Source organism: Sinocyclocheilus rhinocerous, unplaced genomic scaffold (assembly GCF_001515625.1).
Source record: "Sinocyclocheilus rhinocerous isolate Xijiao unplaced genomic scaffold, SAMN03320098_v1.1 scaffold77, whole genome shotgun sequence".
NCBI classification, from domain to species: domain Eukaryota; kingdom Metazoa; phylum Chordata; class Actinopteri; order Cypriniformes; family Cyprinidae; genus Sinocyclocheilus; species Sinocyclocheilus rhinocerous.
In genome coordinates, this window is record NW_015635045.1 from 935,015 (window position 1) to 961,491 (window position 26,477).

A 26,477-nucleotide genomic window follows, 5' to 3' on the forward strand; every position below is an offset into this window, starting at 1 on the left:
TATATATATATATATATATATATATATATTAGTTTTTCTGTTTGACTCAGACATGTCAACATGCAGAAAAAAAGATCTGCCCTCAATTTCATTGTGACTTTAACAAGTGTTAGAAAAGAGTAGCTAAAACGTGTTCTGTCTTTATTCGATCTATCATTCAGAATACAGGAGGAAAGAGAGGAGCGATACAAAAGGAAGAAAGGTGACTCTGCAGGAGTGTACCCAGATCTGGATTTACCTCTGACACGACGTTCAAGTAAGTCTGACAAACTCACGCCAGACATTTCACTTTGGAAACCCAGTGGAAGCCTAAAAAATCTTTTTACGTATTGTGTTTGTAGTATTTGATGATGATCCTGCAGTGCCAAGCACAACAAACCTGTACATCGGCTGCATCAACCCCAAGGTGAGAAGGGACCACAGTATTTTGACCTGCTGATTGTTGTATAATCCATGGAAAAATCTGGCCAACACAAAAAGTCACATGGTTGCTTTAACAGACTGCTTAACAGTGACCATATGGCACTCTTGTAATTACACAGGTGTGTTACACAGTATGTTTAGACTCTTATTTACTAAACTTTGACTGTCTCATTAGATGACAGAGGAGATGCTCTGTAAGGAGTTTGGGAAATACGGTCCTCTGGCCAGTGTGAAGATCATGTGGCCTCGCACTGAAGAAGAGAGAACAAGAGTCACCAACCGCGGTTTTGTTGCTTTCATGACACGGAAAGATGCAGAGCGTGCTTTGGCCGCACTGGATGGTGAGGCGTTTTCAATCCTCAAACCAGTGTAAATGAAATATTACACTGCCGTCTGTCCAAAGACGCACTTAGTTGGACAGTTTTGACATTTGAGCTCTGGTGTCTGTTTTTTGCAGGGAAAACAATAATGGGTTTTGAAATGAAGCTAGGTTGGGGGAAGGCAGTACGTATTCCTCCGCAACCTCTGTACACCCCCATCGGGGTGCTGAAGACCACTGCTCCCCCTCCACCATCTGGACTGCCGTTCAACGCCCAACCCAGAGACCGCTTCCGAAATGACTTCACCAAACCACGCAGCCGCTCACAGGAAGACTTTTACAAGGTAACCACATGCACTGCCTCATGGTGTAGTAGTGTATGGTATGCCGAAGTCAAGGTATTTATAAAAGATTTTCTGCTGGCAAGGTATTTTGAGAGCATGAAGCATTACTGAGTAAACAAACGTTTACTTTTTTTCAGCAAATAAAATAGGAAAATTAAAGGAATGACGATTAGGTTGATATAAAAAAGACTGTGGCTGAGAATTAAGATTTAATAAAGAGACAAATGTTGGAATCTGAATCAAATATTTTGTTGTTTTTCTTTACTCGTCAGAAGTTTGGGGTTGGTAAGATTTTTAAAAATGTTTAAGAAGTCTCTTATGCTCACCAAGGCTGCATTCATTTGATCAAAAATACACAAAAACAGTAATATTGTGAAATATTATTACTATTAAAAATTTGCTACGTTTTCTATTTGTAATTGATTCTTGTGATGGAATGATGCATTTCTTATTATTATTGTTTCTTACAATAATAAACAATATTTTTCTGCTTAATATATTTGCAGAAACTTAATCATTTGTTTAAGGATTCTTCAATAAATAGAAAGTTCAAAAAGACATAATTTATTTAAAATAGAAATCTTAGTAATAGTAATATTATAAATGTATTTACTGCCACTTTTGATCAATTTAATGCTTCCTTGCTGAACAAAATAGTCAGTTTGTCTTTAAAAAAATGGACTGACCCCAAACTTTTGAATGATAGTATATATTACATTTAGAGAAATGTGATGGAGTCAACCTTTCGCTGCACTGTCAGAGAACTTTTGTTGTTTTATTGTTTGCGGAATGTTTAAAGGTCAAGTCACAATGTGATTTCACATTGTCGTGGGAACACTTTAAAATAATTTGAGTCGGTTGATTTGACTTATATGTGCATCTTCTTGTACCAGATGTGAGTCAAAAGCAGATGAAACCAAAAAACTGTACAGAAACACTTCGGTATACTTGGTCAGTTTTAAGTTCTGTAATGTTCATTAGCCTAGGGGGGCATCCTGTGTAACGAGACATTTCATTCCTACCAACCTGTTTGGCTTTTTAGACTTTCAGATTCTGTTAAAGGGGTCCTATTATGCTGTTTTACAAAGTCTTGATTTTGTTTTGGGGGTGTATTGGCTGGTCTCTCCATATCACTTTTTGATTGGTATGTGAGAAGTGAGTCCCCAAACATGTCAAATCCAAACCCTCCAAGTCTTATATAGCAATAATTCAATACAATATTCAATTCAAGTAAGATCATTTGGATTTAATACAAAATTGTTACCGAAATATTAAATTAGAGAGTACTTTCACATCACAGATAATTTGGGAATTGTATCTTTGTGAGGACTTTATGCGGTTTAGATTGATAAGCTTTAAAGGGGTCATATAATGCTACATGCACTTTTACAAATTGTTTGAACTGAAATGTGTGTTGGCAGTGTGTGTACACAACCACCCTAAAATGATAAAAATCCACCCAGTGTTTTTTTGTTAATCTACTAAAATCTTTACCCCTTTCTCAAATCGAGCCGATCTCAGATGCCTGTCTGTGTGAAGTCACACAGACAGGCCCCTCCCACGATAGTTTGATTGACAGTAGCGTTTCAGCACAGACTGGACTGGTGTCTTACCTTAGACCCGCCCTGAGTGAGCTGTCATCAGTCCGCCATTGTTTCACCGCTGGAGCAGTTGTAAACAAGAATGACTCCTAAGCGATTGAGGTCTTCTGTTGTTGGATGTAATAATGAACATAGCAGTCGTCATTTACTCCCAACATCTGAGCCGCTGAAGACGCAGTGGATTATGTTTGTATTTGAAGGGAATGTGCCCCCAATCTACATAAATGCATCTATGTTCGCACGAATCATTCGTGATCCAGCTTTAAGCTGGAATAAAATAGCCCATGACCTTAATGAAGCCAGAGAGGTTAGAGAAAGCAAAGTTTCTAAATACACAGAATGTCCCTCAGACAGAGCAAGAAGCAGTGGTGAGATTAACTCGTCTGTTTGCGAAGCATGTTTCCAGAGGTTTAGCTGCTGCTGATGATATTGATCATGAATATTCTGCAGTTTGTTTAAATATAAACTCACTATATTTTTGTATCTTCATCATTTGGTTTGACGTCATGAACAGACTCTGTCCGAGGCCGTAGTGACAGTGGTAATCCCCACAGAAAGGTACACAGTCTCTGTCCATTTATTAAAACACCATTGCTTCTGAAACACACACACACATACACGCTCACCTGTAGTCTGACACCTAATCACAATGGTTAGTTCAGAGGTTCTTAATATTGGTCCTGGGGACCCCCCGCTCTGCACATTTTCAATGTCTTTCTTATCTGACACACTCAGTTCAATTCATGAAACTCGATCCTAAGGAGCTGATGATCTGAATCAGGTGTGTTAAATAAGGGAGGCATGCAAAATGTGCAGAGCGGGGGATCTCCAGGGCCACTGGGTTAGTTCATCAGAAAGATACTGTAAGACATCATTGATCTTAGATCGTAACCAAGGAAAATTACTCATACACTCCCAGATACATATAGCCTACATGCCTTGAGGTTACCCACCTTTAGCAACATCAGCAACTTCTATAGTGTGTTAATACAATTGCGGTAAATAATTTTATACCCATTCATTGCTACTGTGAAAACATGTAGAACACCACACAGAAGCCTTTTTCTAACGTTAGGAGCTAACATTGTACTAAAACACACTCCCTTAACGGTCTCATAGGGCCATGGTAACATCAGAAAGCAATCTTATTTGGAGTGGACAGAAAATACAGAGCAAAATACAAGTTTCAATCTGCCAGACAGTGAAAATGAAAGAAGAAAAAGATAGAACTGACATGGTAAGGCTTTAGGGATTATTATGGAGTGATGGAGAAAAATGGAGAAAAGAAAAGAGTGCCCTTGTTCATTCTCTCATCCGTCTCTTTTGTGGCTGATAGGAACCTGCTGGGCTTGATACACAGAATGATTGAGTTTGTGGTAAGAGAGGGACCCATGTTTGAGGCCATCATCATGAGCAGAGACAAGAACAACCCTGACTTCAGGTATGTGAAGTGTATTCTGCTTATGACAGAATATTGGTACCATTAATATTCTTAGCTTGCTCAACATGAAATTGAAATTTTAAATGCATGTTATTGGTAATATTGTGAATAATTAATGTCATAACCTTCTGTTCTAGAGAATTTTCACAGTACTGTACTTCACAGTACAGAAGATCTGTTGCTACTTGTTACATTACGATTTCTGGTTATGAATTAATCATTCGCAATATGATAAAGGGTGGATTTTCTTTTCATGCTAACCTTAAAAGTAATAGGACACCTTAAAGGGGTCATATGATGAGATTTCAAGTTTTCCTTTCTCTTTGGAGTGTTACAAGCTGATTGTGCATAGATAAGATCCCTGAAGTTGCAAAGACTAAAGTCTCAAAACCAAAGAGATATTCTTTATCAAAGTTAGGACTCTGCCACGCCCCCCTAAAACGGCTCGTTCTAACACGCCCCCACATATCTAACTCACTATGTGGAAATATTTGCATAATGCTGCCCAAATGTGCAGTCAAAGAAAGAAGGCGTGGTTTCAGTAACCGCAGTTAGTGTTGAATGCAGCCATGTCAGAGAGACGCTGTTCTGTCATTTACTCACCTGCATCTGCTTAACCAGAATGATTTTCCTTTTACTTCACTAAAGGAGACATGTATGTTCACGTTTCTCTTTTTTTCATACGATGTGAATGTAACCCAGATAACACATAAGTAGTCTAAGCCAAATGATATTAAGGCTCAGAAATGTTTACTCTCAATTGTGCTGTTTGAATATTTTGAACATATTTAACTTTTATGAGAACCATTGCCATCCTGGTGTAGTCACCCATCATTCACTTTTGTGGTATGGAAAAGAGAAAAGTCAGCTTTCTGTTAAATGTCTCTCTTGTTAATTATTCCGGTTTAGAACATGAGGGTGAGTAAATATTTAGTAAAATATTTTAAGACTTTTGAATTTCATATGTAACTGTGTATTTGAATGTCTGGTTATTGTTGCAGGTTTTTATTTGATAATAAGAGTCAGGAGCATGTGTACTACAGATGGAAACTCTACTCAATTCTACAGGTGAACGATCCACTGCCTTTCATGGCTAGACACAGTCTTACTCTCAAAAATAAATGTAATTTTCACATCTATATGAAAACTGTTAAACATTTCTCTGTCTATGTCCTTCTTTCAGGGAGAGAGCCCAAATAAATGGAGAACGTCACCTTTCAGAATGTTCCGGGGTGGCTCTCTGTGGAAGCCACCTCTTCTTAACCCATATCTCCATGGTGATGAGGAACCAGAAGAGAGCTCCTTCCCTTCTCAAGAGGAAGAGCCAAAGAAAGGGCACCTGAAGGCAGAGTAAACATGTGTTCCTCTCCGACAGAAATAGATGTTGTAGGATGTCGATTTCTTTGAAATGAAATGTACATAGGCCTGTGATGTTTGGGTGCCCACATATGTTTGGTTCTGTAATGTATGTGCATATTGACTGTGTTTGTTGTGTCTCAGGCACAGAGAGAGGTTGGAGGCCTTGCTAAGAGGGCTGACTCCTCGCAGGGATGAGATCGGTGATGCAATGCTATTCTGCCTGGAGAGAGCGGAGGCTGCTGAGGAGGTCGTCTCCTGCATCACTGAATCTCTGTCTATAGCACACACACCACTGCAGAAGAAGGTACATGTACGATTACAGTTGTACAAAGTTGGAGTTCACAAATCACAGCTCGAGTTTGTAGCATAGCTCTTCTTTACACTTTGTCTTCTCTTCTTTACACTTTTGACATTTTGTCTTGTGTATATTGCAGATTGCCAGACTTTACCTAATATCTGATATCCTCTACAACTCCTGTGCCAAAGTTGCCAATGCGTCATATTTCCGCAAATTGTGAGTCAGTTGTGCAACATTTTTATTTGATGTTTTTCTTGATTGTATTTGTGCTTTTTTTTAGTGTCTTTGAAATTGTTTTCCAGTAATTTTTTTTCAAACCTACAGCAATGACGTGATTATGATAGTTTTTATCCTGAAAAAAAAATATATATATATATAATAAAAATGTATTTTCTAAATGCATGTTATTGATCTTATCATGAACAATTCATCCATGCGTGTTTCATTTTCAAAATGTTTTTGGACTTGGTAATTTTTAATCAAATTTGAATTATCTGGTGAAATGACACATTTCTCTCTGGTCAATTAGACCGGACTTCTCCAATCTCTGCCGCTTTCTTAAGATCTACTGCAAGCTCACATTCAGATCTGTCTCTATTCAATCAATAGCCATTAAATCGAACCAAGTCCTCACCCTACAATTTTTCTTTTTGATAGTCTGTTTCACTCAGATGTACGCCACAATACAGAAAAAAGATCTGTCGCTACTGCAGTAAAATCGAAACTTCAAAAACATTGATGTTGCCTCTGATGAACTCTGACGATTGTTCTATTTTGTCCTGCTGTGTAATAGTTTTGAGACAAAGCTGCCGCAGATATTTGGAGACATCAGTGAAGCGTATCGGAACATCCAGGCCCGACTCCAGGCAGAGCAGTTTAAGGTGGGAACAGTCTGTTCTAGCATGTCATCTGTCTAGAGCTCCTCCCCTGCAGAGATCTTTGATCCCACTCCCCCTCTAAAGTTCTCTCTTTCAATTCTCTCTATCTGCAGCAAAGAGTAATGGGATGTTTTCGTGTGTGGGAAGACTGGGCAGTTTATCCAGACTCCTTCCTGATCCAACTGCAGAATATATTCCTGGGGCTTATTAAACCTGGAGAGGAAGTCATTGACAGAGCAGAGGTGAGCTGTGGCAAATAGATAAAAGAAGAAAAAAAAACTATAAATAAACTGTATATGATCTGTAAAGTGTACTATATTCATTTACCTACCTGTTCTCTAGCCCAAATCTCCTGATCTAGATGGGGTGCCATTGGATGGTATTCCTCTAGAGAAAGGTGAAATTGATGGTACACCCATTGATGACCTTGATGGATCACCTATGACCTGGGATCCATCCTCTATAGATGGTGTACCGGTTGACGATATAGACGGTGTTCCCCTAGGAAACCCAATAGACGATATTGATGGTGTGCCATGTAGGTAGAAGGGCATTGAGGTCATTTGGGAGTTTATCTTGTTTATTTGTAGCCTATTTCCTAAACTGAACACAGTGAAAAGTGTTAAAACACATACAATATGGACTTTGTTATATTGGTTTTATTTAAGTTACACATGTTTCCTCTTTGTGCTTGTTTTTGTCTGATCCAGTTGATGAGGGCTCAGATAAGACTTTACCCACTGTTGCACTGTCTAAATGGGAGAAGGTCGAAGATTCAGAATCCTCAGGTACAATCACAACATGAGTAGTAATGCATGACTCTTTTACACCCTTTTTATTTACTGCTTTTCCCAGATTATCCAGTCTTTCTATATATAATACAGCATACTTAACAAATTCAGTAGTTACTCTTTACTTAGAACACATGCTAGGGTTCTTTAGAGATATAATGTTCCAGAAAGTCTGCTTAATCAGTTACCAAAGAAGCATGTCAAAATTATTGATTAAATAATTTTGTGATTAAATGTTGTGTTGCAAAAATGAGTACACCTTCCTGAAAGTTACTAAAGAAAAAGAACATTCTGGTGTAAGTTTTACAGGTACATATGTTGAACCAAAGCTTTTTAAGAGAAGTAATTTCTTGACCATTAAAAGTGTTATATATAGACCACTTGGGAAAGAACTGTCGGGAGAGTTATTTCTTGACATGCATGGTTTTTGTCCACACTGGAACTGCCTACTATAGCCAAAGCACAAACTCATTTAACCTTTTTTTTTTTTTTGAGGCCCATATTTACAAAATATCGACTTCTGGGAATCCATACTCTGGTCTCATGAGACCAAGTCAATAATTTCGGATCTAACAGCATCCAAAATGTTCTGGTGTTGCTAGAGGAGGAGTACAGTGAGAAGAGCCTGGTCCCCACAGTGAAGTTCAGTGATAGTAAAGCTCTTATATAGGGATGTATGAGTGCTGAAGGTGTGAGGGAGTTGGGCTTTATCAATCCTGTCATGATTTCACACACCACTGATTTTGATGTAATACAAAAACTTGAAACGAAAGATGCTAACCTCATTCCTCATTCCTTGCATTGTTGGTTATTTTTTCAACATGACAATGATGATATGTATTCTCCAAAGGTGAAAATCCTTCAGTAGACAAGTATTTCACCCAATCGTAACACTCTTGAGCAGCTGTGGGGGATTCTGTAGAGATGAGTTGAGCAACAGTCCAGGGCCCAGGGCATTTAAGGAGGTCATCCTCCAGGAGTTAAACAGGACAGATGTGGCAATTTGTCATGATCTTGTATACTCAGTGCCAAGAAGGAAATATTTAGTACTAGAATACTCATTTCTGTAATACTTTATTTAAACAAAATTGGATAATTTACTTCTTTTACAGATATTAATGACATACATTTCTCTGTTTTTAAGTATATGTTTAATACATTTCTATTTTGCCATCTTTCCATGAATTGTATTGGTGCACTGTGTATATTCCTTTCAACTGCTGCATCTTGCCGCAAACTTTAAACTGTTCTTATCCTTTCAGCCAAGAATGACTCCGACACAGAGGTGAATTCAAGGTAAGACTGCTGGATGTTGTTCATTTTATTCATTGTTCTCTGCGATGAGCTGGTGATTTAGTTTTTTCACATGATACATGACTGGAGCATTTCAACAGCCTCATCAAATCGCATGCTTTCTTTTACCATTTTCTTTATCAGGACTATCCACTAAACATTCTTTTTGTTTACTTTTGCATGTACGTTGGCAAAGTTTTTTGGTAAATCCAGGCTATAAGCATGAATTATAAACAGGAAATATTAAAAAATAGAAAGTACACCACTCTTTCAGTTTGGGAGACCTCATTGTTTCCTGTCCTGTCTTTGTCATGCAGTGGCCTGAAGGAAAACGATGGTGACTCCGATATGAGCAGTGATGAAGCTGACAGCCCCAGCAGGTATGAGGGGGCGGAGTTTAAGAGTTCTCTGAGAAACTTTGAACTGACTGAAAGCAAAAGGACACGCCTCCGAGAACTTGAGGTTAGTCATTCACTCATATTTTATGTCTCGCTCTCCCTCCCACACACTCACAGACAGACATGGAACTAGAGCTAACTGTGTTGCCAGGTACTATAAAAGTGCGGTTATGCATATTGCAGGTGAAGGTGATGAATTTCCAGGATGAGTTGGAATCGAGTAAGAGACAGAGGAAGTCCAGTATGACTCTCCAACAGCAAGTTCAACACTACAGAAACAGACTGCTACAGAAGGTACTACACACAGCAACTCTCATAATCGAGAATTACACAATATGCAGATGGTGGCTGATTGGTCAGTATGCATTCCAGTTGTGCTAAATGATACAAAACAACTGGTCACCACCAAGACATGTTTTTGGCTGGTAAATATTCTCATTTGACCTTTATATCAGCAAAGTGTATATGTATTATTTATGCCTGCTGTCTGCATAAGCACAGAATTCTGGTAGAACATTTTTAACTTCTGGTAAACTCACTTATTATTTATGTCTTTGTTTTTCTTTCTGTCACTGCTTCTTTAGGAGTTTGACAAGGACGACCAGGAAAAGAGAGACAAATATTCACAAAAACAGAAAGACCGGTCCAAAAAAGACGAGCGGAGAGATAAAGGGGAGGACAGGAGTAAAACAAGGGATAAAGAAAAAAGTAGAAAGAGTGAGGACAGAGAAAGGAGTAGAGGACGCAGTCGAGACAAAGAAGAGAGGAGAGAGAGGTATGCACTCATCTCTCTCTCTCACACACACACACACACACACACGCAGTTTATTACATTCCATTATCATTCAAAAACAGTTATTCACAATACCTTGACCAAGCACAATGCATCAAGCTTTCAGCGACAAGTAATTTCGTCCCCTTGGAATTATAAGGTTCTATCTGACATTTTTGTCAAAATTGAGTTATTCACATATTCTTATTCTGTGACAACTTATATACATTATGTGATAGATTTTTTAATGTTGTGTAATTTTGGGACTTTTTATTTAAAAAAACAAAAAGGTTCTATCTACACAGTCGATCTTTGAAGCTCAATATCTCAAAACTACTCGGAATGCAGATAGAACCTTATAATTCCAAGGGGACGATTTGTCTATTCACACTAAAATCAAAAAACACTTAAAGCCAATCAGAGCAGAGACTACCGTTCAAATGTTTGGGGTTGGTAAGATTTTTTTGAAATGTTTTTTAAAAAACCCACATCCTCTCTTCAGGTCATTTTGACCTGAAACTGACTTTCAATTAAAAAAAAAAAAAATCTAGTATTATAGTATGTCATTTTGACCCGGGATGGAAGGATTTGTTACACTTTACAATCTCTTATGCTCATCAAGACTGCATTTATTTGATCAAAAATTCAAACATTAATATTGAGAAATATTACAATTTAAAATAACTGTTTTCTCTTGCTATACATTTTAAAATGTTGATGTCACGTGATCCTTCAGAAATCATTCTTCATCAATATGCTTATTAGAATGATCATTTTGCTCCGCAAAATTTATTAGTAATGTTGAAAACAGTTGTGCTGCTTAATATTTTTGTGGAAACCGTGGTACATTTTTTTTTTCAGAATTATTTGATGAATAGAAAGTTAAAACAGCATTTCGTTAAAAGACATAATGTCTTTTCCATCATTTTTGATCAATTTAATGAATCCTTGCTGAATAAAAGTATTGAAACCTTACTGCCTTCAGACTTTTGAACGGTGTTATGTTTGACGCCATATGTAGCTCCCCCCTTTTCAGCGTATATGAACGAACTATATAGGACAAAAATATTCCAATATATTCAAGGACAAAATTCTAAACATGGCTGCATACTTGTTGCTCTAGCGCATTAGGTCTGTACAAGTGCGATGCTGGAGAGGTGAGATTTCACTGTTTGTGAGGTTACCCAGCACAGCGCTACAGAAAGAGAAACCAGCTGACCTTAGAAATATCCTGATGCTTGTGGTCACAGCTACTTGAATTATAATTGACTTGCTTGTCACTTTGTGTTGTTCTTGGTCATGTTACCATATCAAGTGTATGTGTGGATTTTACCACTCCTTTTATCCTCTGTCACTCTTTGTCTTCCATGAAGAACAAGATCCCGATCACCACGCAAGTCAAAACGCTCTCGATCACCATCACCACAGCACAAATCCTGGAGGTCATCGTCCCGATCACCACATCGCTCGCACAAAAAGGCCAAGAAGAGCAAACACTGAACTCTGACCCTTCGAACCCTGTGACCTCTGCAGTCATCTCGTAACACAGTCTGATGGAGCCTATGGATGGACTGCTTTCGTCATGCACATCAACATGTTTTTATTCCACAGTTCTGGCTGATTTACAGCTGTTCATTTGTTTCCAGAACGGTCCTCAGTGTGGTTGCTGCAATCACAACCCTGGGCTTGGCTGAGTTTTTCTAAGATGAAGTGTGAACTTGTACAGATCTTCTTTTTGTTTCGTAAACGGTTTTATTTGTGTTTTCCTCTTGTTTTAAATCTGGTGTTTAAAAAATGCTGCAAGATTGACCCCTCCGCCTCCAGACTTTACAATAAAAACAATTGTGGAAGGAAAAATGTGTCTTTTGAATATTATATAAGGAGTTAAAGGTTTTCACAAAGCAGTTGTTAAACATTGTTGAATATTTAAATGCTTCACAGTAACTTCTAATTATTGAATTGGAATAATCTAATTATTTGTTCATAGGAGGCTCGGAATAAAACTGCTAAAACTATTTGATTTGTAAGATCTTTTTCGAACTATTGGGGTTCTCACTTGGAAGAAAACTGGTTTTAAAAGACTTAATTTTCTCTAAAAACCACCCATTGTTAATGTTGAGAATGCAACTAATACCTTATCAATAAACATCTCACAACAATTATATAAAAATATTGAAACAAAATATTGTATAATCACAATACAACATAATACTGTATGTATTCATATATGAAATGCAATACAAATATGTATTTATATACTAAAACATACAGGCATGGATTCACAAGGAAAGAACATAATTATTGGGATTTGCTTTAAATATTTAATATGTAAGAATCTCAGGTGTTTTGTTGATTATAAAGCGTTGTGGGTTAACTAGTGATTCTAATTCAGTTCTAATAAGACAAAAGATGGGATACCATATGAAAACTTTTGCTTATGAATGAAATTTTTAGAGATTGTTTCCCTGTAGCACGGTCTTAAATGTCTTGCAGTTTATTGCTGCAGGACTAAGGCATGTTCACACAGATGAGCAGGAACCCTGGACATCTTTCTTCTGGTCAGTAGAAAGGCCCCTTTAATGTTGAAGTTATTGGAACTGTGACCATAGTTGTGCATTACATATAAACTGGTATTTGTGACAGTTTACAAAAATGTGATTATCACATGTAAACATGTAAAGTGTCTAAAGAACTGTCCCACCAGTGCATGTGCATTAATTGTTTCTGGTGATTTTACAATCTTTAAATACAGTATCCTGAAAAGGGGACTTTTCATTTTAAATACAATTGGCTTATTATATTGCCGTTGCTCTAAAAGAAAAACAAAAAATTTAAAATTGCATGGAAAATATGTCCTTTGCTCAGACATGGCAGTGAAAAATATTTTATTGCATACATGCAAAAACAAAACAACACACAGGGAAAATCTTTACATGATTTTTTTTATTATTCTTGGAATCATACACATAAAAAATCAGGTTCAATTATTTTTACAACATAAAATAACACTGACAACGATTCTTAAATTGAAATGAGTTCAGTTAGTGCTCATGTTGGAAATGTGAGATTTTGTGTTTTCCAGAAACATTGACTTTGGGGTTGAAGTGTGTGTGTGTGTGTGTGTGTTTGAAGGGCTGGCTACCTGTGTCTCCCATATCCATTCTGTCTCCATACAGGCTTGCAGTTTCACTCAGTCATTAAAATGGCTTCATTGCTCTATGCAAATTAAAGCCCTTTTTGAACATACAGTAACAATACCCCTTAAAATGATATCAAATTAAAAAGAAAGGAAGATAAAGAAAGAGGCGTATAGCTGTAATGAGGTTTGTCCCTGCTTCTCAACCGTCCCCACCTTCCAACTTCCTGGGTCCCTGTTCTCTGCATACAAGGCGGGGCTTATAATCTCCGCCTCCCAGAGCACTCTCCAGCAGCTGATTGGTCAATGAATGGGGGCTCAGTTAGGTGTAAAGTGACACTGATTTTGTTTTAGCTCTGTCCAAAAGCTGAGAGGAGCTTTAAAATCAATTCTATATACTTGCTGGGTGTCATATTCAGCACAAGCACTCAGTATTTCTTAACATTGACAAAAACTTTAATGGCTCCAGTGAAATCCGCAGAGAGCAAGACTTCAGAGTGGTCTGTTTTCAGGGCCCCTGAGGAAAAGAAGAAGAATGGGTTACTTTTGTTTAGTGCACTTTTGTGATCTTCACAATGCTATTTCCAGTCAGTACCTGATGGGATGGTCTCAGAGTCGTCTGTGCTGTCACTCTTACAGTCCGAGTCTGGTTTCTCTGTCCCAGCCTCCTGAGGCACGATGAGATCCGGATGCGGAGCAAAAATGGCTGAAGTAACTACGGCATTATGGGCTACAAAGCAGAAAGCACATGTAATATAAGACCCTAAAAGTACATACAGTAATTTTTGTTAGAACTTCACTATTGGGGGAAAAAATTTAATTGTGATTAAAACAACAACAACACTCCCACTCCAGGTTTGATGTGCTTGTTTGTAGGGCCAAAAAAATGTGTGATGATACATCAATATGACTGTAAAATAATACTAATACCAATACTACTAATAATAATTAAATCAAATGAAAGAAATTACAAATTAACAAATAAATAAATATTACTATTATTAAGTTTTAAATCATTCTAAGCAGAAAGCACATGTAATATAAGACCCTAAAAGTACATATAGTAATTTTTGTTAGAACTTCACTATTGGGGGAAAAAATTTAATTGTGATTAAAACAACAACACTCCCACTCCAGGTTTGATGTGCTTGTTTGTAGGGCCAAAAAAATGTGTGATGATACATCAATATGACTGTAAAATAATACTAATACCAATACTACTACTAATAATTAAATCAAATGAAAGAAATTACAAATTAACAAAAATAAATATTACTATTATTAAGTTTTAAATCTATTGTTGAATATTGAAAGAAAGAAACTCGTACAGGTTTGGAACGACATGAGGGTGAGTAAATGACAATTTTCATTTTTGGGTGAACTATCCCTTTAAAGCTTATTTTTTGTTGACAACAGCTGGTTTATAGGTGTGTATCATTACAAGTTTATGAAGATATAATACTAATACCAATACTACTAATAATAATTAAATCAAATGAAAGAAATTACAAATTAACAAATAAATAAATATTACTATTATTAAGTTTTAAATCATTCTATTGTTGAATATTGAAAGAAAGAAACTCGTACAGGTTTGGAACGACATGAGGGCGAGTAAATAATGACAACATTTTCATTTTTGGGTGAACTATCCCTTTAAAGCTTATTTTTTGTTGACAACAGCTGGTTTATAGGTGTGTATCATTACAAGTTTATGAAGATGATTGATACGCGATGCGTCCCCAGATGCAAAAGACCCAAATGCAAAGATGAATGAGCGTGGAACAGCATTTGCTCCAGACCATGTTGCACAGAGACAGAAAGCAACAGATCATGAGCTGCTCATTTATAAAAGATGTGCTTTACCCTGCACATATATATTTAAATAAATTGCAGTCTTTCGATTTGATAATCACACTAAGCCATATCACATTAACCTTTTGATTCTGACTAATCATGCAGCTCTAATGATCATGACCACGTTTTGAACACGGCAGCTGTACAACCTTCAGTCAGTCAAACATTCCAGAAATGTACTATTTGACAGACTGCCAAAACAAATAATTCCTGGAATGTTTTTATCTGTTTAACTGCCGCTGCTCTCAGTATATGATTCATTTTTGTTCCATCATTACCTTTGATCCCTTCCCAGAAGTCATTGCGGTCTCTCCGTACAGAGGTGAATTTGCTCAGGTCGTGGTATGTGCTCCAGATGTACACATACTTGTCCTCTGAGCCACTCACAATGAAAGAGTAGTCGTGACTACAAGAACAAGACGAGATCCTTGAGATTCACTCATATCTTCCAACTTTCCGTAGAAGTGTAAGATCAGAGATGGACATATCTGGGCTGTGTGTCTTTCAGACTTGCTCTTCTCACCTGAAGCTGGCTTTGATCTGACTGCTGCTGTTCACGTAGCCTTTGTACTTCATAGACAGAGACAAATCTCTGAGGTCATACAGGCGAATGCGAGAGTCGTTTGACGTCACCAAGATCTGCAGAGAAAAAGGAAGTTAGCATTAACTGAGTCTAAAAGATGCTGTCAAGTTTTATCACCTTGACATGAATAAAAACATCATTATTCATGGTATACTTCAGTAAATAAATAGGGGTTTAAGTCTATCTGCAGTCTTTTTCTATTTTCAGTCTATTTCATCTTACCTTGTTCTCTCCTGGCAGCGGCTCAATACCAGTGATTTTGCGGCCCACACGATTCCTGCCTCTGGTGGAGCGGACATGGATTTGGGTGTGATATTTAAGGCGCTGAGTAGAGCATGATGAAAGAAGGAGTAAGTGATTAATAATCGACTATTTAGGGTTGGATTTCTAAATCACTGCTGTATATATTGTGTTTTTCAGAATCCCATTTCATTTCAAGTGACAATCATTGCTCCCATCTAACTCTTACAAGAATAAACACTCACCTCTGTGTCATAGAAAATGCAGCGTCCATCGTAGGTGCCAATAACTGCATATTTTCCATTCTGGCAGAAGTTAGCTGCTGTTATCAGACGCGTCTGTCCGTCCACCTCATTCCACAGTGCCACTTTCTTATCTGGAATATTCCATAACCGCAACTTTCCGTCCAAAGAACCACTCAAAAAATACCTGTCATCCTGAGGGAAAAACACAGTACCATTCAAATGTTTAGGGTCAGTTAGATTTTTTTTTAAAGAAATTCATAGTTTTATTTAGCAAGAACACATTAAACTGATTATAACTGACAGTAAAGACATTTATAATATTTGATTTTAATAAAGGTATTTATTTGAACTGTCTATTTATCAAAGGATTCTGAAGAAATGCATCATGTTTCCACATAAATATTAAGCAGCACAACTTTCTTCAACATTGATAATAATAAGAAATGTTTCTTGAGCACCAAATCAGCATATTAGAATGACTTTTGGAGGATCATGTGACACTGAAGACTGGAGTAATGGCTGCTGAAAATTCAGCTTTGTCATCAAAGGAATTAATTACATTTTAAAAAACCCTTTATAATAATATTTAACTAGGGGCCAGATTTACTAAACAGGGCAAATTAGCATTAGAGTGTTATTCCATAAAAGCGCTGATGGGAGGGGAAATTCTGTGGCTGATTTATTAACAATGCACACATTAAAGAACCCAGACGCAGCCAGATCATTTCCATAAAGACCAACACAATCTACCAAGAGCAGCACAAATTACCGCCTGCTTTAAGACATGCTTTTTGGGCGTTAAATAATGGCGCAGTCATTTGACTAGCGCAAACGTTAGTAAACTGCATTGCATTGATTCATTTTAATACTCTCCTCCCATAAATTTTGCATCTGAAAGGGAAACTCCTACAAATGCATATTAACTAAGATCAGGCGCAAAAATAACTGTGTCCATGCCTTTTCAGCGCTAATTCTTCACTGCGCAGATTTGGTAAATACTGACAGTACTATTTTAACGCCAAAAGACGGTTTGCACTAGCACAAGCTGTTAGTAAATCTGGCCCTACATCTGCTTTTTCCAACCCCAAAAAGTAGTGTATACCCGAGAACACACGAAGCACACTTACCCTGGGATGAAAAGCGATGGCTGTAACAAAGTCTATGTGCTGAAAACAGCAGAGACACTCCCTCCTGGAGATGTGCCACAAACGAACCGTCTTATCCATTGATGATGACAGCAGGAAGTAGTTCTACTCAGAAAAGAAGCAATATAATTATGTCCAATTCCTCTTCATTATACTGTGAACTTCAAATGTTTTCCACACTTAGGTGGTTCAGTAGAGCACTGATGACCATAAGCTCTCACCTTCGACCAGGACAGATCCAGCAGGTCAGCAGTGTGACCCTTGTACTTGCAGAACGGAACTTGCCGGAACGGCACGTTTCTGTCCTCAGTGTCTGCATCTTCCACTGCAGCACCAAACTGAGCGAGAGAAAGCAGGAGAGACCAATATCATAGCTTTTAATAATCACTTATAAGCATGAAATACAAAACAGAGAAACCTAAAATAAATAAAAAAGCCTTACCCCTCCTTCAGTATCTGATTTTGAGGAACAAAGACTCTCCTGAGAGGGAGATGGTGACACACGTCCTGTGAGAAATAAGAGACACCTTTTTTTTTTTAAAAAAGGAAACCAAGCACAAAAATAGTAATTACAGATATTTTACTCTATATATTTGTGTGTGATTATTAGAGAATCACACCTTTAGCTTAGCAACAAGCTAACACCAAACTTTACGGAAATCAACTGCAAGCACTCCATGCAGAGTGATACTAGTGCTGCCTATGTAGAGAGCTCCAATTCTGGTCACTTATGAGGCTTCAAGATGCTTATAAGATCTTGCTAGGTTTTAAAACAGAGCTGGTTGATTTGCATACGCTCTACATGGGCAGCAAAACAATAGCGCTGTGCTTTGAAAGTCATTCGCTTTTATTGATTTTCAGTGTTTACTTCCTAGATAAAGATCAAGCTTAACCTTGGGCTAAACTACACAGTGAGTGGGGATTCATCTTTTAAACGTAAATCTAGCTCTAGTAATTCATTTCATTATGAACAGGTCCATTCAACACATTTGACAACCAGAGAGTGTTCAAATACTTTTTGGGGCCACAGTATAAGAACTATGTGAAAGCTACAGGATGTTATGAATAGACAGATGTCTCTATATACAAGAGTGTGCATGTGTGTGTTACCTTCTGTGTTATATTTTATTCTCATATTGTTGAAATAGTCATAGGCATTTTTTAGGACCCAGATCCGAACCACATTATCCTGCCCTGCTGTAGCCAACAGCCGCCCACAATGAGAGAATTTCATTGTCCAGACGGCACCCTGAGAGAGACAGAGGGGAAGGAGGAGTGGTCAAATCTCTGAATAAATAACTAACAACATCACAGATCACAAAACATGCTAAAGTTCACATTAAAGGTCACACACGCTCTCCTCACCATGTGTTCTCCACTCAGGTCCTGCACTACTTTGATTTGGTCAAAGTCAAAGGGCCCTTTGAAGCTGTGAGCAGCTTTAAACTTGACCGGTCGGGTGTACGGCATCCCCTCATCATCACTGGAGGATGGGTCATCCTGGTCTGTGTGGAACACTTCATCCCGAACGCTTTTGACTTTATTTACGGCTTTCTCTCCATATTCCTCCGCCAAGTGCTTCGCCCTCTTCACAGACTTGCCCAGAAACTTTTTCAGCTGTGTACTGAGTGAATAGAGAAGAACAGACAGAATATGTCTAAAAAATAACCCTCAGTGGTCCTTCACGATATATGCTTTTTATTTGGTCAATTACACTACCATTCAAAAGTTTGAGGTTTGTAATATTTTTTAAGAATTTTTTTTTTTTTTCAATGCATTTGTAACGGCATATTAGAATGATTTCTGAAGGATTGTGTGACACTGAAGACTGGAGTAATGACTGCTGAAAATTCAGTTTTGCCATTACAGGAATAAATTGCATTTTAAAATACAATAAAATAGTTATTTTAAATTATACAAATAATTTCACAATATTACTGTTTTACTGTATTTTTGATCAAATAAATGTAGCATTGGTGAGCATAAGAGGCTTCTTAAAAAAAATTAAAAAAATAAAACTTTTAAACAGTAAAGTACATTTTATTTTCTCCTAATTGTGTATTTTTACTCAAAACTATGACTAGAGTTATAAATAAACATCCATCTCTTACGTTCTCTGTTTCAGTTTCCCTCCATCTGTGTCTGTATTTGCAGGCTGGGACTTTTCATCATCATCAGACTGCGCCGCATCATTTCTGCCAAGAAAAAAAAGAAAGTGTGAGATCCCACCCTAAAGCGTTCAGAGCTGCTGGCTTTCAAAATTAGGTTGCATTTAATCCTGATGTAAAATGAGAAATTAGGAACACTGATCCAGGACCAGATCCAGCTACCCAACTGTTTTAGATTAACCACACTAACAGAAACTACAAAACTGTTATCAGCTCAGCATTATGAAGCATTTCTTGCCAAAATGTTCCACTTGTGTTCAAGTGGTTTCAAATCAGAAGAGAGCGGAAAAGGAGAAGGGATTACATGCCTTCTCCCTTCGAAAGAGAAAAACAGTCTGTAGGTTTCATTCTGGCTGATAAAATGAGGGCAGATGAGAGTGTAGTGAATCGGATTACTGATAGGATTCGATTCTGCTGCCTGAGGGCCCCACCACATCAGCACAAGCAGAGTGTCAAAAAAGAAAAATGATCCTTGATATTACACATAAAATGTAAAATCAGCTCCGAAGAGCTCCAAAACTCTGTGATGGATTGTGGATTATAGGATACAGTAGGACATCTTAGACGCCATGACGTCTCGAACATTTGTCCATGTTTTCATAGTGCCAAATCAGAAAACTTGTGTATCTACGTCTTAGATTCAAGTGAACAGTTGGTGGTTCTTACGAGATATACTCCTTGGTTCTCCTCATGATGTGCAGTGTGAGCGGGTTGATTCCAGTCGGGAGTTTCTCTTCCGCCTGGATCAAAGGGATCTCCTCACCAGTGTCCAGATTCTTGATCATCACGCTTGCAAGAATCTCCTGCATAACAAAAACACATGGATTACTGCCTTGAGTAATAATCATTATAAGAGATTCATTACATCACAAAGACATAAAAACTGCAGCAGGCCGTGTAAAATACAACCAAGCAAAAGCCTCTCCCAAATGAATGAATGGAGCAGTCGCCCTCCTAATGTGGTTATTCCCCACATACCTGCTTTTCAGCTAATCAGTTACAACTATTAGGTAACCTAACCATATTAATATAGTCTTGCTAAAGTTTAGAATGTGCCCCTCCCACTTTTTAGTTCACAGAGTGCTGCAGGAATGCATCCTAAAACCCAGAAGCAAGTACGGTTCCATCATCCCGAAGTCAGTGGGTTTTTGGAGAAATGCCAAGTTTTATTCTACAACATAAAATATATCAGTAACAATCCCACTTGTGATTCTTTATAAATTAATGCATTTTACTGGTTATTTACCAAGTAGCTAAATGGAACTACAAGTTGTCGGTGATGTTAAATGTCATTAAGCTGAAGAGATAAACTCAAACTGTCCAACTTGTAGATTTCTAATAAAGACTGAAAGAGTTGTTGGAAGCTTAGTGGTGGTGTTGTTGACTGTGGAGTAGTTCATTTATAAGAATCCACAGAGCTTATTTTCTGCAATAATCCAAAAGCTAATAGAAACGTCCTATTGGCTTTTTGTTGAGGGAAACAGTGTGAACTTCTAGGTTGGCCTACAAAACTACATCCATGCAGCACTCTATTCTTATGCTCATCTTGCAACATAGGTTCACATGAATGCAAGTATGTGCGCACTAGGGCTGCACGATAAATCGAAATGGAATTGAGATCGCGATTCGACAGAAACTGCGATTGTCATGCGTATCTTTCAGTGAAGCACTGTTCTGTGATCAGCAGTAAATCTCCATCCAAAGGCCAGAGGGCGCTCTCGCGCTGAAACTCCAAATACGCCTCGCAGAAGAAACCCAGAAAATGCCTATGCTGCAGCTGAATAAACAGAAGATTCAGCTGCTTTCATTGATTCAACGTGACTAATAAACACACGACTACGGCAATATACGGTTAATCTTGGTTCTTATTATAATTTTTATTAAAATAAAGTATATTTATAATGCAGTGCCTTTATCACTGCTTAAATACTATGACATATGTTGCGTGCCTTATTCTGTGTAAGAAGCCACATCATCTCACAGAAGGATTTATTTCAAACACTCGACTGACGTTATGAAGTGAGTTTGGAGTAAAAATATGTTATTAAATGTGGTATTTTCACATGCTTTCAGATGGAGCAGCATTTACTTCACAGAGCCGTAGTTCACTGAGAAGCTATGCAAACAGCTGTCATTATCGCGAACGATTTCTTTGATTTCATAATCACGCAATAAAATTGTCTGTGATTTTTTTGCGTAACTTGTCAGTGAACTACGGCTGTGTGTAGTAAATTCTGCTCCATCTGAAAGCACGTGATGATGATTTCCTGCTGATTACAGAACCGGCTTTACTAACAAAATGCGCATAACAATCGCATTCGATTAATCGTGCAGCCCTAGAGGTTGCTACCAAAAATAAATGGTCATGTTTCACCTCAAAAACCAAGAGAGGGAAAAAAATAGCAAAATATGAAATAGATTCTTGAGATTCCCCCAGTTAGGTGGAAAGCTCTACACATATTTCCATTAGACATTTATTCATTAATTTTTTTATTTGCATTTTTTATTTTTTTATTTGCATATATTATCATGATAATTATGCACATTTCCTCCCCCAAAATTCATCAGTAATACACTCGGATGTTTTATTTTTAAACTTTTTTTGCAATTGTCATTATTCTCAATGTTCATTGTTATTATATTCTCATAAATGTAATGTAGTATTTTTACTTAATGCAAAATATAATTTCTATAGTTTCAAAATATTGTTTATTTATTGTGATTTTACAGTTGAAATGTGCGTTTTCCCAAAAGCATCGTAAGCCTAAATAGATCTTGGAGACATTTGGTGCCAAATGGAGGGAAATGTATTGCTTTTACGTGTTGTTAATGGTTCAAGTGAGAGAAGTCAAGCTTTTTCTTAATTTTTTGTACCTTATTTTATTTTATATAAAATGATTTTATTTTAAATGTTTGACAGATTTATTTCTAGTCAGAAACTTTGGCATGACGCAGCATAAGAGGAGTTAGTAATGGCTAATGGGATCAATCTGCACATCCTGACTGAAAACTATCATCACAGAGAGCTTTCCATCCTAAGTTTAAAGTGATTTCTACTTAAGCTACTTAAGGAAAGTAGTGCTTTGCTTCTAGAATAAGGTTTTGAGTTGCGTTTCGCACAAAGAAATGGTCATTAACAAGTTCTTCAGTGAGTTATTAACACTCCCTCATGGCTCAGTAAATGTCTCGTTTCATTCACAATGCATTTCATTCGCGCAAGCAAGCCTCTGCTCTTCAGAAACCGGGGATTTCTAGCCTAATGAATGATTTATGCAGAAGCGTATGAGTCTTTCAACAGGCGATCTAGGATGCTGACACAGACATTACAGCAGCTGCTCCAAAAATTATTATTATAATTTTCATTAAAATAAAGTATATTTATAATGCAATGCCTTTATCACTGCTTAAATACTATGAAATATGTTTCGTGCCTTATTCTGTGTAAGAAGCCACATCATCTCACAGAAGGATTTATTTCAAACACTCGACTGACGTTATGAAGTGAGTTTGGAGTAAAAATATGTTATTAAATGTGGTATTTTCACATGCTTTCAGATGGAGCAGCATTTACTTCACAGAGCCGTAGTTCACTGAGAAGCTATGCAAACAGCTGTCATTATCGCGAACGATTTCTTTGATTTCATAATCACGCAATAAAATTGTCTGTGATTTTTTTGCGTAACTTGTCAGTGAACTACGGCTGTGTGTAGTAAATTCTGCTCCATCTGAAAGCACGTGATGATGATTTCCTGCTGATTACAGAACCGGCTTTACTAACAAAATGCGCATAACAATCGCATTCGATTAATCGTGCAGCCCTAGTGCGCACAAACATTACCTCATCTGTAAGCTCTCTTCCTGAGTTAGACCTTGGTCTTTGCGGTCCAGCAGTCTCGCTTCCAGTAGGACTTGATGTTTGCTCATCATTTTCCTGCTTATACAAAAGAACAGACAGAAATGTACGATGTCAAATATTCATGTGAAATCTAAATATTTATATTATTTGAAATGGCTGTAATTAAATGTGAACCTGTGCAGTGACCACTTTATCACCACTAGTGGCGCTAGCGAGGTCCAGTGAGTGCTGGAGTTCTTTAGCAATACATCGTACTGTGGTGTTCGGGCTGACCAATCCACACAGCTCGTCCACTGGCTCTACAGAGACTGACCAATCATAGAGAATGTTATCGCTTTAGTCATTAATTAGTTAATATTTCGCATTTCAGTGGAAAAAGTTGGTTTACTTGTTAAACCAACAATTTTTTTAAACTCTTACCTTCTAGCCCTGCTGGTCGCATCACTTCCTGGGATTTTTTAGCTGAAAAGCTGGGCCGTGAGGGGGGAGGCGGCCTTGGAGGAGGAGCACCAGTGGGCGGAGGTGGCCTTGAGGGCGGTTGCTTCTTGGTGCTAGCTACAATATCTGGCTCCACTGTAAACTGTCTGGGAGGTTTAGAAGGGCCAGGGCCATCTGCATCACTCATAGGGACCTGTTCAAGAATATCAGCTGTTTCTGCACAAGGCAGGGAGGTGGGTTGCGATGGTTGACCCAAAGCGCTTGTAATGTCAGGAGGGGGTGGCATAGCCTGGTCCTGACCTGCTTGGGCAGGACCAGCCACATCCGGTGCTCTGTCCTGAATGTCCTGTGACCTCACTTCCTTCGGCCTTACATCAGGCTCAATGCAACCCGACTCGTGTGGTGTTACATCAGGATCCTCTGGAGGCACCAGGGTGCCCTCAGGAACCAAGTTTTCTTTAACACTGCAGCCTTCTGCTCCTGCCCTCTCCCCTTCAGATGTGGCCGCACAGGCCTCCTCTACTCTCAACAACTGATCTTCCACTCCACTTTTCTGACTCTCTTCTATAATACTGGCAATGATCTGGAAAGAACAATCAGAAAGAGGGACAGTCAGAAAACTGTGCTTTAGCATTCACGTAGAATGCAATTGTTCATCAAAACAAAAGCTTTGTTTACACTAGGCATCTAATCTTATAGTGTTTCCCTACAACATCAATAATGATTTAGGTCTCAAGAGAGCTCAGGGTTCACATTTATTGATCAACAAGACTTTGGCATCCAGACAACTTGCAATATGCACTCAGGAGGAGCCGAATTATCAGGAGAGTTTCAAATACACATACTCCGCATTGATTTTTGTTTACTGGCACAAAATACTGAGTATGTTTTGATGCAAGGTTTTCCCATTTCTTTCGAAAGTTTATTTAACAAGCTACTTATTTTTCTACCCTAATAAAGCATGATTAGACAGCAAGTTGAGATTTAATATTTGCATTAAGCATTTTTCTTGCTGGGTTGCAACTAACCTGTTGACACAGACCACTTAAGAGAAATAAAATTTTTTGGGCAGACATCCAACACCAAACATACACTAGAGAGCACAGAATGCTTCTGTTATAATTACTTATAAGTGAAACGAAGAGAAAATGAAAAGAGAGAAACTAGATATAAGGAATAAAATGCGGAAGGTAAGAACGGCAAAGCTCTATCATGGCCAAACCTGAAGAGAATCGTCATGGCGGGATTCAGGCTGAGCCAATCCAGCGGTGACGTCTTGTACCACACTCTCTGCAGGACCCTACAGGCAATCAAAAGCAAAAGATGAAAACACATCCAATTCTTTAATACAAACCTTCCTGTCAGTTATTTATACAAAAATGTCAAGTCAAATGTCCTTACAAAGTCAAATACAGTTCCAGAATTCTCTAAATGTTCTTTAAACAGCAGTTGAGCCCTGGTTTGTTTGGCAGGATCTGTTTTATGTAAATTATTAAACAGAACTAGAGCAAAGCCTCAAATTCTACTATCAGCCTCTGATCATCTTTCCATCCTGCACTCATGTGACTAAAGAACTTCTCTAATAGGTTAGAACCATCAACCAACTAAGACATATGCCTCAAACAAACCCAAACACTGGCCAACACAGAATCTGACCGTATTAACACCCTCCCCCTTTGCATGTTCATGTAATGCATGTTTTTGCTCACGTTATTATTACTTCAGCTACCAATAAGGTTGTAGTGCATTTAATTCTACTTAAAGGGTCATGAAACCCCAGACTACTTTTTCTGAGATTTTAGCAGAGGTGTTTGTGAAAACTGGTTAATTTTAAGCTTTTTTGCGCTATTTTCATCTTCCAGGTTTAAAATCTACATCATGTTGACGTCACAATTTGTGACGTGGCAAAGGACTATAGTACATCGATGACGCATCGGTGTCTATTAAATTATTCATGAGACTGCGTGTTCTTATCCTATGAGAAGACGCTTCGATTAATTATTCACAACAGCATGTGTTGATTTGCTATGACAGACGTTTCAGACTGTGAGATGACATCGCGCACATTAACTGAGAGAAAGATTTATGGATCGAAGGAGAGCGTTTGTTTTTGCTTTGTAATAAGAGTTCGGCACAAACGCGATTCATTCACTTAGTGAGTGTAACCGTTTTTACAGCTCCGTGACACAAGCCGTCAAAAGGCTTATATAAACGCAGCAGAATAAGCCTAAAAAGTTATCAGAGGTGCAACAGCGCGTTCATATATATGTTTTCAATGCAGAGTGCAAATGGCTGTGCATTTATTTGTTTTTAACTCGATGTGAGTGAAATAAAACTGTCTGAACTGAAGCTGTGTGTGTTGTCTGTTTCCCCTCTTCACTCTTGGCTCTTCCCCCTCTGCGCACCACGCCCACTTTTTTTAGCATTTTTTAAAACTGTAGTGAGAACTAACAATACTTTGTGTGCAAAAACAAAACAGAAATAACGACTTTATTCAACAACTTCTCTTCTGTCATTCTCATACGTCGTTTACGTCCAGCGCTTCCAGGTTCTACGTCAGAACGCCGGCTCATTATTGGACGGCTCCTGCATCAGCATCACACGCATGCGCTGCTCACATGTGAGGCTTTGGCCAATAATGAGCCGCGTTCGGACGTAGAACACGGAAGCTTTAACTGTGCTCACTGCGTTAAACGCATAAGGATAATGACAGGGAAGAGAAGAGATTGCTGAATAAAGTTATTATTTTTGTTTTGTTTTTGGTGACGTCACACAGACAAGAAGCTAAGAATGGCTTGATTTGAAAAGAGGATATTATTTTTAGGGATTAAAGGGGTCATGATGCGATTTCAAGTTTTCCTTTCTCTTTGGAGTGTTACAAGCTGATTGTGC

The 26,477-nt window shown here is 38.0% G+C and overlaps 2 protein-coding genes across 9 annotated transcripts in view; one reads left to right on the forward strand and one right to left on the reverse strand.

Annotated features, from left to right (window-relative positions):
- LOC107746377 (U2 snRNP-associated SURP motif-containing protein) overlaps positions 1 to 11,905 on the forward strand; it is a 14,309-nt gene extending 2,404 nt beyond the window's left edge. For all 3 annotated transcript variants that reach the window (XM_016560558.1, XM_016560560.1, XM_016560559.1), the window contains exons 6-24: positions 162 to 256; positions 342 to 406; positions 599 to 764; positions 881 to 1,086; positions 3,202 to 3,245; positions 4,024 to 4,128; positions 5,130 to 5,196; positions 5,312 to 5,478; positions 5,629 to 5,791; positions 5,922 to 6,001; positions 6,579 to 6,666; positions 6,777 to 6,905; positions 7,006 to 7,201; positions 7,374 to 7,451; positions 8,717 to 8,750; positions 9,065 to 9,209; positions 9,329 to 9,439; positions 9,730 to 9,920; positions 11,291 to 11,905. In XM_016560558.1, coding sequence (XP_016416044.1) covers positions 162 to 256; positions 342 to 406; positions 599 to 764; positions 881 to 1,086; positions 3,202 to 3,245; positions 4,024 to 4,128; positions 5,130 to 5,196; positions 5,312 to 5,478; positions 5,629 to 5,791; positions 5,922 to 6,001; positions 6,579 to 6,666; positions 6,777 to 6,905; positions 7,006 to 7,201; positions 7,374 to 7,451; positions 8,717 to 8,750; positions 9,065 to 9,209; positions 9,329 to 9,439; positions 9,730 to 9,920; positions 11,291 to 11,417 — 2,257 coding nt within the window. In that variant the 3' untranslated portion in view covers positions 11,418 to 11,905. The remainder of the gene's footprint in view (positions 1 to 161; positions 257 to 341; positions 407 to 598; positions 765 to 880; positions 1,087 to 3,201; positions 3,246 to 4,023; positions 4,129 to 5,129; positions 5,197 to 5,311; positions 5,479 to 5,628; positions 5,792 to 5,921; positions 6,002 to 6,578; positions 6,667 to 6,776; positions 6,906 to 7,005; positions 7,202 to 7,373; positions 7,452 to 8,716; positions 8,751 to 9,064; positions 9,210 to 9,328; positions 9,440 to 9,729; positions 9,921 to 11,290) is intronic.
- Positions 11,906 to 13,333: 1,428 nt separating this feature from the next.
- wdr44 (WD repeat domain 44) overlaps positions 13,334 to 26,477 on the reverse strand; it is a 17,277-nt gene continuing 4,133 nt past the window's right edge. For 5 of the 6 annotated variants that reach the window (XM_016560551.1, XM_016560556.1, XM_016560553.1 and 2 more), the window contains 17 exons: positions 24,808 to 24,885; positions 23,568 to 24,168; positions 23,322 to 23,455; positions 23,130 to 23,225; positions 19,958 to 20,094; positions 19,235 to 19,318; positions 18,489 to 18,747; positions 18,234 to 18,372; positions 17,566 to 17,630; positions 17,345 to 17,461; positions 17,106 to 17,228; positions 15,979 to 16,170; positions 15,716 to 15,817; positions 15,434 to 15,549; positions 15,189 to 15,316; positions 13,649 to 13,783; positions 13,334 to 13,570 (listed from right to left, as the gene is read on the reverse strand). In XM_016560551.1, the coding sequence (XP_016416037.1) occupies positions 13,482 to 13,570; positions 13,649 to 13,783; positions 15,189 to 15,316; positions 15,434 to 15,549; positions 15,716 to 15,817; positions 15,979 to 16,170; positions 17,106 to 17,228; positions 17,345 to 17,461; positions 17,566 to 17,630; positions 18,234 to 18,372; positions 18,489 to 18,747; positions 19,235 to 19,318; positions 19,958 to 20,094; positions 23,130 to 23,225; positions 23,322 to 23,455; positions 23,568 to 24,168; positions 24,808 to 24,885 (2,595 nt within the window). In that variant the 3' untranslated portion in view covers positions 13,334 to 13,481. The remainder of the gene's footprint in view (positions 13,571 to 13,648; positions 13,784 to 15,188; positions 15,317 to 15,433; positions 15,550 to 15,715; positions 15,818 to 15,978; positions 16,171 to 17,105; positions 17,229 to 17,344; positions 17,462 to 17,565; positions 17,631 to 18,233; positions 18,373 to 18,488; positions 18,748 to 19,234; positions 19,319 to 19,957; positions 20,095 to 23,129; positions 23,226 to 23,321; positions 23,456 to 23,567; positions 24,169 to 24,807; positions 24,886 to 26,477) is intronic. The other variant, XM_016560552.1, reaches the window with a different exon arrangement.